Source organism: Panicum hallii, chromosome 2, assembly GCF_002211085.1.
Source record: "Panicum hallii strain FIL2 chromosome 2, PHallii_v3.1, whole genome shotgun sequence".
NCBI classification, from domain to species: domain Eukaryota; kingdom Viridiplantae; phylum Streptophyta; class Magnoliopsida; order Poales; family Poaceae; genus Panicum; species Panicum hallii.
Genome location: NC_038043.1, coordinates 34,322,479 through 34,342,090, shown reverse-complemented (window position 1 = coordinate 34,342,090; position 19,612 = coordinate 34,322,479). Strand labels below are relative to the sequence as shown.

Below are 19,612 nucleotides of genomic sequence, written 5' to 3'. Positions count from 1 at the left end.
AGCTCTGGCCAACCGGACACCTCCTTTTCTTTCGGGCAAAGGTAAAACAGGCTCGACAAAGGATTGAAGCTCGTTGCTCGCAAGCCCCTTGAAAGCTGACATTGCCGAGAGGTGCCGGCTGCTCAATGAGAAGAAGGCAGCTCTTGACGCCAAAACTAACACTTCCACACACTCTCAAAGGCTTCAACTTCTGGAGAAAGAGTTAGAAGACCTCAAGGCCAAGTTTTGAGCGATCGAGCAGCGCATCCAGGAAGAGAAGAACCTCATTGCCAGCTCCAAATGAGAAGCAGAGGATCTGACTGCTCAACTAAAGACAGAACGGCAGGTAGTGTCAGGTGAGGACAAGAACGATGAAGTAGTGATTGCTGAAGCTGATCGCGTCCGCCTTGAGGCTATCGCAGCCATTAACGAGTTCCTTCAGTAGACTACCTTGTAATCACCTCTTGTAGCCTGTTGTCTTTTAAAACCTGCATGTATTCAAATTAGAATTCTAAATTCGATGGTTATACATCGGCTATTTGACCAACTCAGTGCGTTGGGTACAAAATATGTTTTTTTATATATGCGGGCCGACTGCACGTGCCGGCCCCCTTTCCTTGTGTCCAGCCTGATGCGTAACATCGGCTTTCACCTGTACGGGCCGTTAGGTCGTATCGGCTCATAGCCAAATGCATAGCATCGGCTTTCTCTTGTACGGGCCAACTGAACGTATCAGCTAACGGCCTGATGCGTAGCATCAGCTTTATTTCCCATCATCCCACATACTTGGGAAGTATTTCTTGAGATGTTGACCATTGACCGCCACTGGGAACTTGACGCCATCTAACTCCTCAAGCATATATGCGTTCTCAGGTAGGACTTGGTCAACTCTATAAGGCCCATGCCAATTTGGAGACCATTTGCCATACGCTGCATCCTTAGTCCTCAATGGTAACACCACTTCCCAAACCAGATCTCCAACTTTGAATTCTTTTGGCTTGACTTTCTTGTTGTACGCGCGGGCTACCTTGGCCTTATTTTCTTTGATCTTCTCAAGTGACCAAAGTCTGAGCTCCGTAAGGTCCTCAATATTGTCGTTCATCAAAGCAACATACCCTTCAGCTGTTAGGTCATTTTGAAACTCTATGCATCTCGAGCCGGCCGTAATCTCTCATGGTAATACAGCCTCCTATCCGTGCACCAGGTGATAAGGAAAAGTTTTTGTTGCTCCGTGGCACGAAATACGGTATGCCCACCATGCCTCTGATAAGACTTCATGCCAACGCCTAGGATGCTCATCGATCTTTCTCTTGATCAACTTGATAAGGCTCTGATTGGACGCTTCAGCTTGTCCATTCGCTTGAGCATAATATGGAGATGACCTGATCAGCTTGATGCCCATGTCAATAGCGAACTTTTTGAACTCCTCTGATATGAAGACCGACCCTCCATCTGTTGTGATGGTCTGAGGAATCCTGAAACTGTGAATGACATGCTCTTTAACAAAATTAATGACATCCTTAGATGCTACTAACTTCATAGGGACTGCCTCCACCCACTTGGTAAAATAATCTGCGATGGCCAAAATAAACTGGTGGTCTTTGCTGGATGGAGGATTAATTCTGCCGATCATGTCCATGCCCCAGCCTCTGAACGGCCATGGTTTGACGATAGGGTTCATTACTGACGCGGGTACCATCTGTATCTTCCCGAACCTCTGACATGCCTGACATCCTTTGTAATATTTGAAGCAATCTTCATGCATGGTGGGCCAGTAATACCCCGTCGTCCAATCAGCCACTTCATCTTATGAGCCGATTGGTGGGTCCCACAAGTGCCTTCGTGGACCTCGTGTAAGAGCCGATTGGATTCAATTGGCCCTAAGCATTTGAGCAACAATCCTTCTAAAGTCCTATAGAACATGTCATCCCCTATCAGGACGTATTTCATGGCCTTATAACGTATCCTCTTGGGTGCCCCCCGAGCCGAATCCTTCAAGTAATTGAAGATATCGGCTTTGCAATCTCCTTGGTCCAGTAGGTGTACCTAAAGATCGGCTCTATCCGTCACGGCCTTGTATCCCGAAGCCATCTGTGCAAGATCATTGGCCTCTGAATTTTATATCCTAGGTATCCAATAGAAATTTATGTACCTAAATTGGACCATTAGCTCTTGACATTGTACCCATAATGGGAAGAGCAAGTTGCTCTCACACCTGTACTCCTCTGTGAGCTGAGAAATCACCAACTTTGAATCCCCAAAAATTTCCATTGCTTCAGCTCCGGCCTCAAGAAGCAACTCCATACCCTTACGTACCACTTCATATTCTGCTAGGTTATTGGTGCAAGCGGTAGGTAATCTGATTGAAAAAGAATATGTTGCCCCCGAGGCGACACAAGCAGGATACCTATGCCACATCCATCTCCACAAGCTGATCCGTCGAAGTACATGGCCCATGCGCCCACAGAGAGTGCTGCTATGTCAGTATTGATCCTTTCTACAATGAGATCCGCCAGCGCTTGCCCTTTGAATGCCTTCGCGGGTTGGTATCGGATATCAAGCTCTGACAATGCGAACATCCACTTTCCGAGTCGGCCTTTCAACACAGGAGCCGATAGCATGTGCTTGATAACATCTGATTTGCAGATGACAATCGTCTCGGCTGATAGCAGGATATGACAAAGCTTTGTGCATGTAAAGAACAAACAAAGGCATAACTTTTCAATGAGCGTCTTCTGCGTTGATTAATGTTACTTGACTCTTGAACCTGTCCTGGTACAGTTCTGGGTGGCGCCGCTCATATGATGTTAACTTCTGCACCAAGTGCGCCAAAGAATTGAACTCCAATTAGAAGACCAGATCCTTGCTTGGCTTCACTAGTCCCAAGGATGCCAGCTCGACTGCCTCTTTTTCTAAAATACGGGTCGAGTAGCATCGGTTCTTGACCTCTCTGAAGCACTGGATATATTCTGCCACGGTTTTCCCTCGCTTCTGCTGGACTTGTGCCAAATCGGCAATCCCGGCCTCCGCAGCTTTCGAGTGGTATTGAATGTGAAACTGCTCCTCCAGCTGCTTCTAGGTGCGGATCAAGTTAGGGTCTAATGATGGGTACCATCCAAAGGCTGGCCCTGTAAGAGACTGCGAGAAGAATCTTACTCGCAAGGGATCCGACACTGAGAACATTCCTAATTGCACCAAATATTGGCTCACATGCTCGATGGAGCTAGATCCTTCCGCTCCACTGAACTTGGTGAACTCAGGGAGCCGATACTTGGGCGGCAGAGGAATTAGATCATAGTCACTGGGATACAGCTTAGTATAGCCGATCGCCCGCCTCTTTGGTAGAATACCAAATTGATCTCTTAAGATGGCACTGATCTGGTCTACCGTCTGCGCTCCTGGGGCCGAGTGCGTACTGTCATGACTCGGCCTGGTGGCATAAGCAGCTAGCCACACTTGTTTATCGGCATCTGCTCCGGAAACTCCTCCAGTCATCATCTGCACCGAATGTACCGGATTGTTGCTGTCCGGTATATAAGCACACATGTACCCATGTGGGATTTCCTTGGGTGGCTCGCTGAAGAACTGGTGATCCACAAGGTCACCTACCACCTTGTAGATGACGTAAGCCGGTGAGCCATGTGATTCTGAAGCCGCAAATGCATAAGGCACTGGCGTCTTAGCCTGGAACGGCAATTCTCCTTTGTGACTCTCCAGGGTAGGTCCTGTTGTAGAGTACTGATGCTTCATTATTTCCTGGACCACGCGCAGCACGACACGCTCGAAAGCGTTCACCAGGCTCTCGGAGTGCCGATGCAGTGAGTAGGCCACCATGTAGTTCACCTTCTGGCGCACAGCTCTAGTACGATCTTCTGAAGGAGTGGATAGGTCCATGTCATCAAGAGCACCTTCAGGTGAGAACCCCTTCCACCTTACGCCATGGTGGCGAATTCTCTCAAAAGAGCCGATGAGATCAGCTTTGAAGAGAGTCTTGATCTCATCGTATTTTTGCTTGTGCTCAGCAGGCAGCTCCTCGTACATGATTGGATCCTCCCTCGATATCCCGATGGCAGAAGTTAATGTAGTTGATGAAGAGGTCCCACTGGGCGTGCTAGAATGTGTTGTCGGTCAAAACCCACCGGCGAGCAGCGACAGGCAACACGAGGAGCCGGGAGGCTCCCAGGACTGCTGGTGGGCCCCAGTCCCTCGGTCAACGGCCCAGGATCCGGCACACGACCTGGCGTCTGGGTTGCTAGGCGTGCCACCTGACCTTGTACCTGATCAGGAAGGTGTCGAAGTGATTTCAGCTAGTTTCCTGCATGCACAGACACGTTTAAACATTAGTCCGAGCCGTGATCGGCTCATCGGGTGATTCCCGATATCGGCTGTAAAGAGCCGATTGTTTTCCAGTATCAGATCGGATCTAAGTATTTAAACAAAGCACATATATCCGATGGTAATAAAAACTTGCTCTGTAAATAATAAGCTAATTCAATTTACGACGGTTAAGCTCTCACTGCATAACCGGAACATCCTACGCATAGCTAAGCCTAACAAATACGAAAGATAACAGAATAACAACCTAAACAGAGGTCTAAAACCAACAGAAAGCCGATTCCCGGAACAATCCCTCTTTAGGTTAATACAAAGCATCAAACATTATGCCGTATTATTAAACTCATTTGAAGGGTCTAATCATACGGATATTAAACTAAATCTTTGATTGAAAAAAACTAACCATAACAGATTGGATCTACTAATCGAAAACAGAGCAACGTGCTGCCCTTACACCCGAGATCAGGCACGAGGACAGCTAAACGCTTACAGATAACAAGCAACGCACGAATCAAGCATAAAAGCCGATGCATCCCTATAAGTGTTAAGATAACTAGTGTTACTCGCCATCAACAACGCTTCAGTACGAGAAACACAAAGGTAAACTGGCAGGAATGATGCCGCCCGGATCACGCGAAGTGTGATCGGGGCTGCACTGTGACATTCAGGTATTTAGGATTAAAACACACTAGATGCTAGTAGAAAGTATGTATGTTTGATCTTTTGTATGTGTGCTAAAACTTGAATGCAAAGGGAAAAGGGTATTTGTGTAATTCTGGAAAATTTAGGTCTTTCAGTGTCAAATGGGTGAGAATGGGAGGTAAAATCAAAACATATGAAGGTTGTTTTGAAAAAAGTCAAGAACTTACTTTTAAACCGCAAATAGAGGTGAAACTACCCAAAGGATGCAAGTGTAGTGTAGATTTTAAATAGGATTTCTTTAAAGTTTAAAAACTTCACCAAGTTTTAAGTTAAATTCAAATCCTTAACTCTTTTGAAACTAAACCTTAAAACAAAGTTGTAGATCTTGCTAAGCTCTACACTTTTACTTTTGGGCACATTTCCATTTGAGCTATGGTTTGAAAGTTACCTAGGCTTTACAGTGGAGTCCCTGCACTTTTGGAAAATAGCAAATCAGTCCCCCTTCCTCTACCTCCAGTCCCCTCTCTCTGTTTTCTTTGTGCCCGACCCCTGCCGCCCTCACCGGCCACGTGCCGCCCCAGCACCCGTGCCGCCGCTCTCCACCCCGCGCTGGACCCCTCCCTGCCTCACCACGTCGCGCTGCTGTCGCCCCGAGCCGCCACGCCTCCCGCCGGTTGCCAGCAGCTGCTGCCACGCGGCCGTGCCTTCTTCTGGACCTTGAGCACGTCTTGGAGCTCCCCACAGACTGTGACCGCCGTGAGCTCCTAAACCTTTTCCCCCACTTGCCCCTCGCTGCCGGTGAGCCCCCTCGCCGGTATTTGATCGGCCCCGATCGGCTTTCCTGTGTAGCCTGGCCAAGGACCCAATTGCAAAGATTCAACACTTTCCAGGGGCTTTTCTGTTGAAAATCAGAACCCCCCTATTCAAATCAGCCAACTTGTAAACTTCATAGAAATTTGTAGAAAAATCCAAAAATTGCCAAACTAATTTTGTTGTACTCCTGAAATCTAGCTCTACAACTTTTGTTAGTGTAATTCAGTTTGAAACCAAATATTTTTAGAGTTATTTTAAAGTTTAGCAAAAGGGTATCTTGAGTGTAACTTTTGCATGTTAACTTTATTTCCTGTGAATTTTGGTGAGTGGCTTGTTTAGGGTATAAGTGATCTTGTGTGAAAAATTCACCTATAGTACTGAACTCTAGTTTGAATTAATTTAAACTTATGCAAATCAAGCTAGAAATAGTTTAAATTTATTCAAGCATGTTACTAAGGTTTTCATGCTTAGATCTTTTCACCATGTGATGTTCTGTAATAGAGTAATCCATAGTAAATATTTTGGGAATTTACAACACGGTTTTGCTTAAGGTTTGCATTTAAACTTGAAGTTTGAACTTAATTCAAACACTTTAGTTTCTACTTTCAGAAAATTATAAAAAATTCACAGTGAACTTATTCACCAGAAGATAACTTACCCACAAAAATTCAAGGCCATAGCCTTTCTGAATTTCAAAATAAAAATCAAACTTGTTGATTTAATTCTATTAAATCAAGTAGTTTGATATTGAATTAAAGTATACTTAGTGAATTCAAATTCAAATCTCCTGTTTTATGAAGTTGTATTTATCAATTGGTTGGATTGCAACTTTATCGTGAAATAAAATACTTAACTCTAGAATCACCTAATTTAAATTATTCCATATCATGTAGAGTCAGCGACACTCGACGACGGAGACTATGAGCTAGTCCCGAAAACCGAGCAAAGGATTTCTGAAGATCCTGTGAATGTCGCCGAGGTTATAACTGAAGCCCCGAACCAAAGTTCGGAAGTCTTTGACATCCCCGACCCTAACCCCGCTCAAGAAGGCAAGCCCCAATGCATAACCTAGTATTTCAAATTACTCCATTTATACAATTTTATACTTATATATTATATCTGGCATTAAGTCTAGGAGTTGAAATGGAACCCTAGATGCATGAATACTAGGAACCTATATATTGTGCCTGAGTCCGTATCGAATAGATGCTCTGCTAATAGGACCGGCAGAAGTCGAGTGATTTCCTGTTACTCGTGCGATATAGGAATTGAAGGTTACTATTATGCAATCACTATAAGGATGATGGACAGGGTCAGGTATAGTAGCATGACCTGGAAGGTTATCCCGTCTATGTTGATAAAAGTTGCTAAGGTCCCAGTGTGTGGTAGCTGTGGTTAAGTGTTTGAAAGTACTAGCCATATGCCGTGAAATATGGTAAGTGGTAAGCCTAGTAACCAATCGGCCCGAGGAGTGGACATACCTCCCACCACTCGTATTTGGTTTTTCACATGCACCGATGTGCGGGAGTACGTTCCGCGCAGCGGACAGGAGTATGGTCATGTAGTCGCGCTACAGACGTATGTCCTGCACATTGGTTGTGCGTATGGTTCTACAGTCGCTTGTAGTGGCCCTGATCCACGAGTCGTAATGAAAGGCAAACGGTTGCTTTGGAACGATCGTTGGATGTTCCAAGCGTGTGAGTTAGGTTTACCCTTGCAAGGTTTGGAAATTCGATTCATAATCGTCCGTTTCTCGCGGAAATTGAGACTGCTTATTCCTTCTGCTACATAGAGTAAGAACAGTAACCATTGTTGAAATAATCTTGATGGATGCTAATCTCTACCTTGCTTGTCTAGTATAGGTGCTTACCTAGAATAGTTAATGCAACTAGAATCTGAAAGCTAAAATATAAAAGTTAGATCATACTCTTTGTTGCTTTTCAGCTGAAATTAAACCCAGAACCATTACAAGCCTTCATAAGTCTAGTTACATGGCTAAGTATACCATGAACAGGTAAGTCTTGCTGAGTATTAGTATACTCAGTCTTGCTAGTCTATTTTTCAGGTATGGCCTGTGAGAACCCAACGGATGGTCTAGCCTGGCCATTTTCTGTTCCGTTTGGCTGGTCCGTGGAGTGGGATCCGTCCCCGGCTGGCAGTGACCCTCCGGAATGATGCCATGTTTAGGGCGAAGCATGGTGCCAACTTTTGTGACATGTAGTCGCGATGTTAATTTTCTTCCGCTGTTACTCTGGCACAAGCTTGTACAGCTTGTGGTTTTAAATAATGTTTGTATAAGTTAATTTTAAAGCTTGAAATAGTCTGTAATAATGTTTATTATTCCTGTAAATTAAAAGTTAGTGAGTTGTGGTGTGATTGTAAACTCGCCTTCGTGCGAGGTAAACCTGCTTCGATCCTGTTGAACCGTGGTTGTATCGGGCAGTGACCCGACAGACCAATGAGTTATTCCATTTGAAGTGCGTTCAGTTAGGATCGCCTATACAGCGATGACTAGCGCGCTTGAGCCAGAATAATTCAGTCGGTTCTGCCACATGCACGGCACTTACCCGAGAGAAACCCTAGAATAGGGGTGGTGATGCGCCGAGAGTTGTTTGTGAATGGTTGTTGTTCGTCCTTCATTCATAGTCCAAGGTACATATTTATAGTCCGGAGACTTACCTCTCCCAACCAATCCTAACTGACTATGATATGAATCCTGGCTATCTCTATCTAGACTAATTTAAACGCACACACCTATCTAGATACATGGCCAATCCTGGCCTTAAAACGCCCACGCAGGAGCCGATTCGCAAGCCTATTACAATTATCCTTTGAGCCCATCTTGCTCACGACCCACCTTCTGGCCCAGCTAAATTATGGCGATAACAGTGGGTGAGTACTGCAAGCAGGGATTTGTGGGAACCCCCATTTAGAGATTCGGCTAGGGGCTGGACACGCTGATCTCCTTGGACAGCACGGACAGTGAGTGCAGAGAATCTTTACCCAGGTTCAAACCTCCCGGAGGATAATAGCCCTGCGTCCTGCTTGTCCATATATTTTGTGGTTGTGTATGAACCAGACAATACATGTGGAGGGAGCTCGTGCTTGATCTCCGCCATCCCCCCAGCCGCCCCCCCCCCCGCACCAGCCCTGGGATCCCCACATCGGGCTATATATAGAAAATAAGTAAGGTGTCCTCCCTGAGATGACGTGATGACGTGCCCTTCATGTATGGGCTTCCTTCCTTAATGCATGCAAGTACATGTATCTGCCACATGCTTGCATGCAGCACATGCATGCATACACCGCCCTTCATGTGTGCTTGTGTGTGGTAGGAGCCCCTCTCACCTTAGAGCTCGTGCATCAAGTGGGCAAGAGAGAGGGAGATAGCTTTTTAATGCGCATTCACCTCGGGATGCATGCATGCTTGCTCCATTCAATGTTGGCCGGTGGTCCTTGTCTTGGGATATGCGTGCATGCATGTCAGGATAAGATGGGAGATGGTAGATTTTCACGCCCTTCCATTTTTATTATGAGAGTTGGATGGTTCTACAAGCCTGCCATATTGCGATGCACCATCCCATCCCATCAGCCATCTGGGGCTACTTAATAATGCCTGCTCCTACAACTGCCATAGCTTTTGCTCTGCTTTTCCTTCAGAGCAAAGAAAACTATCGCCTCCCGGAGTGCCGAGCTGCACCCCGAGGTCCTCCGGGAGTGCCGAGCTACACTCCGGGACATGGAGTTAGGTGGGCCCATCTTGCAGGCCACTCCCTTCATGCTCGTGGCGGTCGAGCGTCTCTATGAATCGTCTGCGTAGGGGACCCTGTTCCCTATATGCCACCGGTATTAGATATTCCATTTTTTTCTTCGAAAACGAATCTAGATTCAGATGGAGAAAAATAATAAAAAGCGAATTCGGATACAACCATTTTAGTATCTATATTAAAATCATATACGATTAGAGATATCAATATTGATATTTGAGCAGATATACATATAGGTAATTCAAATTTTTTGATATCCATATCCATTCCTAGCATGGTTCTCAAGTTGCTACGGCCTACGGGCCACTCGCGATCAGCCTGCTCAACCTCTCTGAAAATATAGCATGGGCCAGCAGCTAGCGATATAAACAGGCTGAATGCAATATGAGTTTTGCTTCACGCCAGAAAGCCGTGCAGGCGTACTCTGGTGAACACATATCTTGTCATCTTTTTTAGCCGAAATGCAATACTAAAGCAAAACTCTCATATACGTAAGGGACACACACCTTATCACTGCATGAGCTCCAAGAATTTTGTTAAGTTCGATATTCGAACGATAGATCATCAGCAATCATCAGGTTTCACTACAAATAATCCAAGTGCGAAGTTATTTTCCCTGTTATATCCAACCAGTTTCATAACAGTAATAATAACGGATCGGCTTTTAAACAAGTCGCGGTTGAAAAAGAAGATTTTATTTACAATAGGGAGTAAGTACAAAAGGGGAGCCGATTGCTCCTAGAGCCGATCTATCGCCTTAATGCTACAGTCTACCACTAGTAGACGCCAGAGGTCTTGCGACGCTTGGTTGGTGGAGCCGTGCTGACGTCACTATCACCGCCGCTGCCATCAACGTCGCTACCATCATCTCCGCTGCTACTACTGGTGAAGCCACTGTTGTCTTCGGTTTCTTCGTCATCGTCATCGTCATCATCTTCCGACGATCCGCCAAGGAGGAAGTTTCCTGCTACTGAATCCTCCTCGGTTGAGGAGGAATCGGCTTCTTCTTCTGAAGAAGAGGAGAAGTCCTCTTCCCAGGATGCATCGTCTTCGTCATCTTCCTCCAGCTCATCACCAAGGAGTAGGAGGAGGTCTTCGCCATCGGTTAGGGACTCGTCGTCCTCTGACCAAGATTGGAAGTCCCATTCCTCTGCATCCCAATGCAGAGGGGCAAGGACTTCGTAGGCGGCTGTAGGGTGATATTCTGGAGTAGGCTCTCGAGTGGATTCAAACTCGAAGGAGATGGCGGAAGAAGCAGAGGAAGATGAAGAAGCCATTATGAGAAGAGGAAAATCGAGTTGCTAATGGCTGAAGAGAGAAGACGGTTAAAAGAAAGTTACCGGGGATAGATTTATAAAGACGAAGTGGAAGGTGAGTCGACACCATAGCGGTTTCCAAGGAGCCTGATGCAGAGCAGTCACATTCCCTGGAAGTTGAAGAGGCACGCCTGTACGGATTTCGGAAGTCGAAGAGGCGAGGCGATTAAAAGAAAAATGGTTTCGGAATAATTATTGCCGAAACTAAGGGGCATGTGTAATCGCCATAATTCAGGCGGGCCAGAAAGATGGGCCGAGGAGCAAGATGGAATCGAAGGATAGCCATAGTAGGCTTGCCAATCGGACCTTATGCAGGTGTTTGAGGCCAAGGTTGGCCATGTATCTAGATAGGCATGTGTGTTTAAATAGTTTAGATAGAGATAGTTAAGATTTGTGTCGTGTTTAGTTAGGATTGGTTAGGGAAGGCAAGTCTACGGACTATAAATATGTACCCTGGATAAACAATAAAGAAGAATCAATCATTCACCAACAACTCTCGGCGCATCGCCACCCCTATTCTAGGGTTTCTCGGGTAAGTGCCGTGCGGCCCCGATCGCGCCCTGCGGGATCGGGGCAGTATCGTCCTTGCTTATTTACCTTTCGTGTTTCTCGTTCTGAAGCGTTGTTGATAGCGAGTAACACTAGTTATCTTAGTGTTTATAGAGTTGCATCGGCTCTTCCATGCTTTAATTGTGCATTGCTTGTTACCTGTAAACGTTTGGCTGCCCCATATTCGATTTCGGGTATAACGGTAGCGCTTTGCTCTGTTCTTGTTTAGTAGATCCAATCTGTTATGGTTAGTCTTTGTCATTCCAGGATTTAGTTTAATATCTGTATAATTAGGCCCTTCAAACGGATTGAATGTTCCGGCAGTGTCTTGGGTACTTTATAACAGCTTAAAAAGGTATTGTTCCAGGAATCGGCTTTTGGTTGGTTTTTAGGCCTCTGTTTAGTTGTTGTTTCGTTACTTTCCGCATCTGTTAGGCTCAATTACGCGTAGGATGTTCCGATTATGCAGTGAAAGCTTTAATAGTCGTAGATTGGATTAGCTTAATGTTTACAGAGCGAGATTTATATTACCATTAGATATATTTGCTATATTTATAGGTCTGATCCGGTACTGAACAGAATCGGCTCTTTACAGCCGATATCGGGAATCATCCAATGAGCCGATTACGGCTCGGACTATGTTTATACGTGTCTATGCATGTAGAAAACTAACATATAACACCTTCCTGATCAGGTACAAGGTCAGGTGGCACGCCTAGTAATCTAGAAGCCAGGACGTGTGCCGGATCTCGGGCCGTTGACCGAGGGACCAGGCCCACCAGCAGTTCCGGGAGCCTCCCGGCTTCTCGTGTTGCCTGTCGCTGCTCGCTGGCGGGTTTCGACCAACAACAGTAGGAGACCCTGGTACGCCAACAGTATCAGATTTTTCATTTTTTTCTTCAAATACAAATCTAGATTCAGATGGAGAAAAATAATAAAAAGCGAATTCGGATACAACCATTTTAGTATCTATATTAAAATCGTATATGATTAGAGATATCAATATTGATATTTGAGCAGATATACATATAGGTAATTCAAATTTTTTGATATCCATATCCATTCCTAGCATGGTTCTCAAGTTGCTACGGCCTACGGTCCACTCGCAATCAGCCTGCTCAACCTCCCTGAAAATATAGCATGGGCCAGCAGCTAGCGATATAAACAGGCTGAAGGCAATATGAGTTTTGCTTCACGCCAGAAAGCCGTGCAGGCGTACTCTGGTGAACACATATCTTGTCATCTTTTTTAGCCGAAATGCAATACGAAAGCAAAACTCTCATATACGTAAGGGACACACACCTTATCACTGCATGAGCTCCAAGAATTTTGTTAAGTTTGATATTCGAACGTAGATCATCAGCAATCATCAGGTTTCACTACAAATAATCCAAGTACGAAGTTATTTTCCCTGTTATATCCAACCAGTTTCATAACAGTAATAATAACAATGAGCCTTGGCACCACCACCATTCCGCCATAGCTAGACACCATCGGTCCGATGGACCGAGCACGACATTTCAACGAGTGTGAAAAAAATTGTTAGAACCAACTACGGCTGGCCAGCAGGCGATTTCTATTTATCGCAGAAAGAGCCCACGTGTCTCATTTTCCACGCCACATATATATATATATATGTTTATTACGATGAGATCTTTAAAACTAGACCATATTTAGTTATATTTAGATGATATTTTTAAAATAATTTTATTTGTTCTCAAATAATTTCTATCTCTGTAATATTTTTATCTTATTTTAAAATATTTTAATTTATTTTGGAATGATTTCTATCTCTAGAATATTTTTATATAATATTTTTATCTCCGATAGATTTGTATGGTAGTACGACGGCTATACGTATATGTTATGAACGGACGACCCCTGACCAGTAAGGCCTAGCGAGATCAGCCAGCTTCATCAAGGCCATAGACCTCCCTTCTTGCGCGACAAGCCGAACCCTAAACCCTCCCATCGCCAAAAGACGTAAACACCCCTGCAACCGCGGGCGTGCTTGTGCTAGTACCATGGGTGTTACGGTAATCGTCGCAAAAATCCTCCATTCCTTTCCCCGGACCGCTCTCTTGAAGCTTCCTTCCGAGTTCCTTCCAGACACTTCGTCCGCGCTTCCTCTCTCGATCGCGCCGCGCTCCTCGACTCGGAACTTTGATCCCGCCGGCGCAGGGATGGTGGCCTCGCGCCTCCTCGCGCGCTTGTCCAGGCAGCGCGTCGCGGCGGCGGCGGCGTCCACCGCGGTGCGGCGCCCGGCGGCGGCGCGCTTCGGGGTGGCGGCGGCGGAACCGTTCGCTGCTTCCTTCTCTTCGCTCAGGGTGAGGTTTCTCATTTCTGGACCGCCTCTTCAGTTGTTTTTTTTGGTGAATCAAGGGCCTTTTGCGACTGGCGTGGCGAGTAGTTCTGGGGTGCTTTGACGCAATTCCTTGCTCCTGTTGAGAGGATTCTGCATCCAGGATTAGTTGGTCGATCTAAGATTTTATTTTTATGTGTTATTTGGTAGACTAGGGTGGTATTGGAATGTGGCGTGGCATGAAAACAATTGATCTCGGTGGTGCTGCCCAGTGTAGCTGTGGAGAACCCCTCTATACTCCTCTGTTTTAGTGCTCTTGTTGGGAGCATTTTAGGCTCTAATTTGTAATCATTGTGTACTTATTTAGTTATTTTATTTTATTTTTTCTGTATTTTATTGGGTTTGATGTCTAGTTTAACTCAATTGGCTTGGGAATAAAAGGCTTTGTTGTTGCCGATGGTGAGATTGTCATTCGTGCAAAAGAAGTGTATTAGGTGTACTAACATATTTGTTTAAATTTGCGGTTTACCAGTAGTACTCTATGAGCTAATTGGAATTGCTCCATAGCAGCTTCTTAGGGCTTTTGCCAGCTAGCAATGTATTTTTGAGCTTGGCAGCAACCTCTGGTGCCTTCACATGTTATTTTTTATGACATTTTTGTTTAAGAATAATTAGGTGAATGGGTGATCCTATCAGTTGAATTAGCAAAAACCTATTTTTATAAATATTTCATTAATGTTGATTCTTTGGTAATTGTACCTTAGAATTTATTTTGTGTCGCTCCTATCTGTGACACAGAAAAAAGGTAGCGCCCTGATCAAGAGTTCAAAAAACAATTGTCATATAGCATTTGTCTTTTGAATTCTGGTTATTCTGTAAATGTTATTTTGAAATCATTTCTCTATGTTCTTTTATTTCTGTCACATCATTGTCGATGAAGCAAACATCAAAAGGAACGATAGAATACTCCTTATATTCCTCAGTAAATGGAAATTTGGACTTGAAAGCACATTACAAAACCAAAACCCCATGATCACCACATGCTCTGTTAAATTCTTCTACTACCTGATTAAATTTGTTCTCCATTGAACTACCTACCTTTCAGTCTTAATGTCAAATGAGAAAAAAGGGAACAGGATCATTTAGCATACATGAAATATGGATTAGGAAATTTAGGAACATATGGTTGTGTTCCACCTAGCTTCCTTGTAATGGGGAAAAAGTGTATAAATTGTTTATAAAATTGCTCCCTAGGACATTCATGTAAAAGAAAGGAGGGTGCCTTTTTAATAATGACACAGTTGAGTTCTGCTGTAAACTGCAATTATACTTTCCTGACATTTAGTTAAGATGGCATAAAGCTTCAATAGGACTGAGAATGGTACATGTATTCCTACCATTTACAAACTCTATTCCTTCTTCCGCCTTGCATAGTACAAGTGGGAAAATACATGGAGTGTTGGGCTGACTTTTTTTTTCTTGGACACAAGTGTTGTGCTGAATCATAAGCATTGTATGTTGACTGTTTGAACCAGAAGATACTGTTGGCAATTAGGAAGTGTATGTTCATTCATTCTTTTCTTGGTAATTATGGGGTACTGATGATGCATGTGTTCTTACCCACAATCTTCCAGGAAACCAGTAGAACATCTACTGGTACTGGACTAGAAAGTAGGAATCTGATATGTTTGGTTGTAACAACTATCGTTCAAAGACCAGTCTTGCTATTATGTTAAATTCATTAGGTACGCGTTGCAGAGGGGCTTTTTAGGGAATACATGAATCACCAAAGAGTAGTGCTATTTTGGCAAATTATTTTCCCATCACTCCTAAATTGTTCTCTTATTATAGATGTTTCTTGCTTTCTTTACTACCAGGTTCCATATATGTTGAATCATCATTCGAGATACTCGAGCAGCATCTTTCAAAAGTTTGGGTTCTCATCTGTTTCGCCCCAACAAAGTGACAAGGAGGTTAAGGAACCAAAAGACCAGGAAAGCAACTCAGCTGGATCCAATGAAGACAGTAGTTCGTCTGGAAGTGAGAAGGCATCAGAACAAGGTCTGTAGACTGAAGTCCCAATCTGTATAAGCAGGTGGGGGTACTAAATGAACTGCATTTTCTGATTTAGGTATCGAAGACGTTGATCTGTCAAAAGATGATCTTGTGAAGCTAGTTCATGAGAAGGAAGAATTATTGAAGTCCAAGGATGATGAAATTAAAGATATGAAGGACAAGGTTTTGCGCAGCTATGCAGAAATGGAAAATATCATGGCTCGGACAAAGCGTGAATCTGAAAACTCCAAAAAGTATGCAGTACAGGTCTGTTGTCATCATCTTTCGACATGTATCTCCATGAAATGTTCTGAATTAGCTTTTTCTTATAGCATGTGTCGCAATTGTGCATGCAGAACTTCTCTAAGAGCTTGTTAGATGTTGCTGACAATTTGGCTAGAGCATCATCTGTTGTCAAGGAAAGCTTCTCAAAAATTGATACGTCTAAAGATTCTGCTGGAGCTGTGCCACTACTGAAAACTCTTCTGGAGGGTGTAGACATGACTGACAAGCAACTAGCAGAGGTAATCTTGTGACTTCCCTTTGACCATCCTTTACAGGAATATTTTTTCCAGCCAATGTTTTCCTTAATTTGGATTTTGTGTAATGCCCTAAAATCTGAACAGATTCTCAAGAAGTTTGGAGTTGAAAAGTTCGATCCAATAAATGAGAAGTTTGATCCTAGCAGGCATTGGGCAATTTTCCAAATTCCTGATCCTTCAAAGCCACCAGGAACTGTTGCTTCTGTTGTAAAGGTATGTCTTCATAAATGCACTTACTATCTATTTGTCAGCATTCGGACGCGCGCGTAGAGCGTTGGTAAGGCAGCTCGGTGGAGAGCTGCTCGACGTGGGTTCATACGGAGTTAAAAAAAGGCCACTCGCTGTGCTATTTAACAGGAAATGTGTGGTCCACTGACGGTTGCAGCGTGATTTGCGTCCGCAGGCGCGCCCTCGCCGTCAGTGGCACGTCCTGGATAGCCGGGGTTCGTGGCCTTTTCTCGACCCTGCTGAACAGAAAACTTCTATCTTTCGTGTCAAACCTCGGGGGAGGTCAATCCCCCAGGGTCGAGGTTTTTTTTTCTATTTGTCAGCATATTCTCAAGCATGTTGTCTTGATCTATGCTTGTTTGCATACCAACTGTTGAATTGTGTGGATTCATTATCCTTGTAGTTTGTTTTGATGTGGAAATATGATCCTATAAATTGTACTGCAACCACAGCTGGAATATATCTGCTGGCAACTTGTATACAGCCCTACCTGGTTCTTGAGTTATGTTGTAGTAGCTTGGTGATTTGTTCTGTGCTAGTAAGTAATTCTGTTCCAATAGAGGTTCCACAGCTTTTTCCTTGAGGCTAGAGTGGTTTGTTGTAACTTGGCAGTTGGTTGTGCTCCAGTGCTCACAATGAATGATTATTTCGTACATCGTTTTTATTCGAACATAGAAAACAGAGAATGCGAGTGATTGTTTGATTGGATGCTTGAACATGCAGTATTTTTCTAGGAACTGAATCTCCCTCCATATTTTGTATCTCAGCAGAGGAAGTTAAATTATACGGTGTTCTTACTATGTAGAGTCTCTGCAAGTTGTTCCACCATTCCATGCTCGTACATAAATATATTGCTTACCCTAAAATAATCTTTTAGCATTGACTATGTCTTGCAAATTGACAACTTGTCCTTGCAGCAAGTGACATCCGCTACACATTGTTTATTTCAGGTGGGCTACATGTTACATGACCGCGTCCTGCGCCCTGCGGAAGTCGGTGTTACAGAGGGAGGAGCAACCGCAACTGAGACCAAAGAGGCAGAACAGCCCGAGCAGAAAACAGCCGAGGATTAAGCTAGCTGATAGTTTAGATTCAGTCAAGGAGGAGGAGAAGAGATGGGTGTTCTTTTGGATCTCACTCGATTTTTGTTTAGCGTTTCAGACACATCAGACTTCTGACCGTACCGTAGCAGGCTGCCGCATCCTCCTGATACATGAATGAAATCCATTATCTATTTGTGGTTTGGAGGAAACATTTGATGTCATGCCACCTTTGGCTCTACCCCATGCAATGAGGTAATAACAACCATGAGTCCATGACTTGTTAGTGCACCTGGAGCGATCATGGCAGTGGCCTAGGCTATATAAGCAGGTTTTAAACTTCTGTGTTCGTCGAATCTCCGGATGGGCTTACCTCGCCGGTTAATGGGTCCGTTTCCCCTACCGCACCTAATGCGTCATCAATCATTTGTGCTCTCTCTTCTCTTGATAAAATTACATAGCGCTTTATCTCCTTTTAATGATATACGTGCTTAGGCATGGTCGGTCACTGCAATCATATTTAGCACGCCAACGGTGAGTGGCAACTCTAGGCTACGGCAAATCCAAAGTACCAAACCGGAATGAAACCAAATGGACACCTTCCTGTCCACGGCCCACCACACCTACGCTTCCTACAGCTCTTCACCACCACGAGCTGATCATGCCCTGGCTCTGCTGTGTATCGGCACAGTACCGGCCGCATTCTTCAAAAGCACTGAATCAAAATACTTGATGCACGAAAAAAAAGAACTCGTCGCTCGTCTTTCAGACAAACATCTGAGATCCTGAGGTCGCATGCTCCAGCAGCTCCCAGCATTAGACTTTCCACATTAACACGTTGCTACGTTGCAGTACACACCAACACAAGGTTCACGACTAACTTCTTACAGGAGTGACAAATGATAACAAGCAAGCACAGGGCACTAGGGCGGATCATCGACGATATGCATCATTCTACACTGCAATAGGCATAAGAGCACCGGTTAGGAGAGGCAAATCTCGAGACTATAAATATGTACCCTAGACTACGAATGAAACAACAGAAACAACAAGCATTCGCAAACAACTCTCGGCGCATCGCTACCTCTGTTTCAGGGTTTCTCTCACGTAAGTGCTATGCAGCCCCGATCACGTTTCGCATGATCGGGGCAGCATAGTCCCTACCTATTATCTTTGTGTTCCTCGTGCTGAAGCGTTGTTGATAGCGAATAACACTAGTTATCTTAACGTTTATAGGGATGCATCGGGTTTTCATACTGTATCCGTGCATTATTCATCATCTGTAAACGTTTAGCTGTCTTTGTGCCCGATCCCGGGTGTAAAGACAGTATCTTACTCTGTTTCGATTAGTAGATCCAATTTGTTGTGGTTAGTCCTTATTCATCAAAGATTTAGCTTAATATCTGCATGGTTAGACCCTTCAAACGAGTTAAATAATCCGGCAATACGTTTGATGCTTTATATTAATCTAAAGAGGGATTGTTTCGGGAATCGGCTTTCTATTGTTTTTTAGGCCTCTGTTTAGGTTGCTATTCTGTTATCTTTCGTATTTGTTAGGCTTAATTACGCATAGAATGTTCCGATCATATGGTGAAAGCTTTAACTGTCGTAGATTGATTTAGCTTATTGATTACAGAGCAAGTTTATATTAGTATCCGATATATGCACTTTGTTTAGATATATATAGATCCGATCTGATACTGGGAGACAATCGGCTCTTTACAGCCGATATCGGGGATCACCGATGAGCCGATCGCGGCTCGGACTAACGTTTGAACGTGTCTGTGCATGCAAGAAACTAACTGAAATCATATCTACACCTTCCTGATCAGGTACAAGGTTAGGTGGCACGCCTAGCAAACCTAGATACCAGGTCGTGTGCCGGATCATGGGCCGTTGACCGAGAGGCCGGGGCCCACCAGCAATCCCGGGAGCCTCCCGGCTCCTCGTGTTGCCTGTCGCTGCTCGCCGGTGGATTTTGACCAACAACACATTCTGGCACGCCTAGTGAGACCATCTTCATCGACTACATCAACTTCCGCCG

General features: G+C 44.4%; 1 protein-coding gene across 1 annotated transcript; it reads left to right on the top strand.

Annotated features, from left to right (window-relative positions):
* The first annotated feature begins 13,454 nt into the window (after window positions 1–13,454).
* LOC112883457 (grpE protein homolog 2, mitochondrial-like) lies at window positions 13,455–17,857 on the top strand. Its single transcript, XM_025948757.1, has 6 exons — window positions 13,455–13,728; window positions 15,581–15,764; window positions 15,835–16,025; window positions 16,115–16,282; window positions 16,385–16,513; window positions 17,479–17,857. Exons 1-6 carry the CDS (start codon window positions 13,585–13,587, stop codon window positions 17,599–17,601), a joined length of 939 nt encoding a protein of 312 aa, XP_025804542.1. The 5' UTR covers window positions 13,455–13,584; the 3' UTR covers window positions 17,602–17,857.
* Window positions 17,858–19,612: the final 1,755 nt, after the last annotated feature.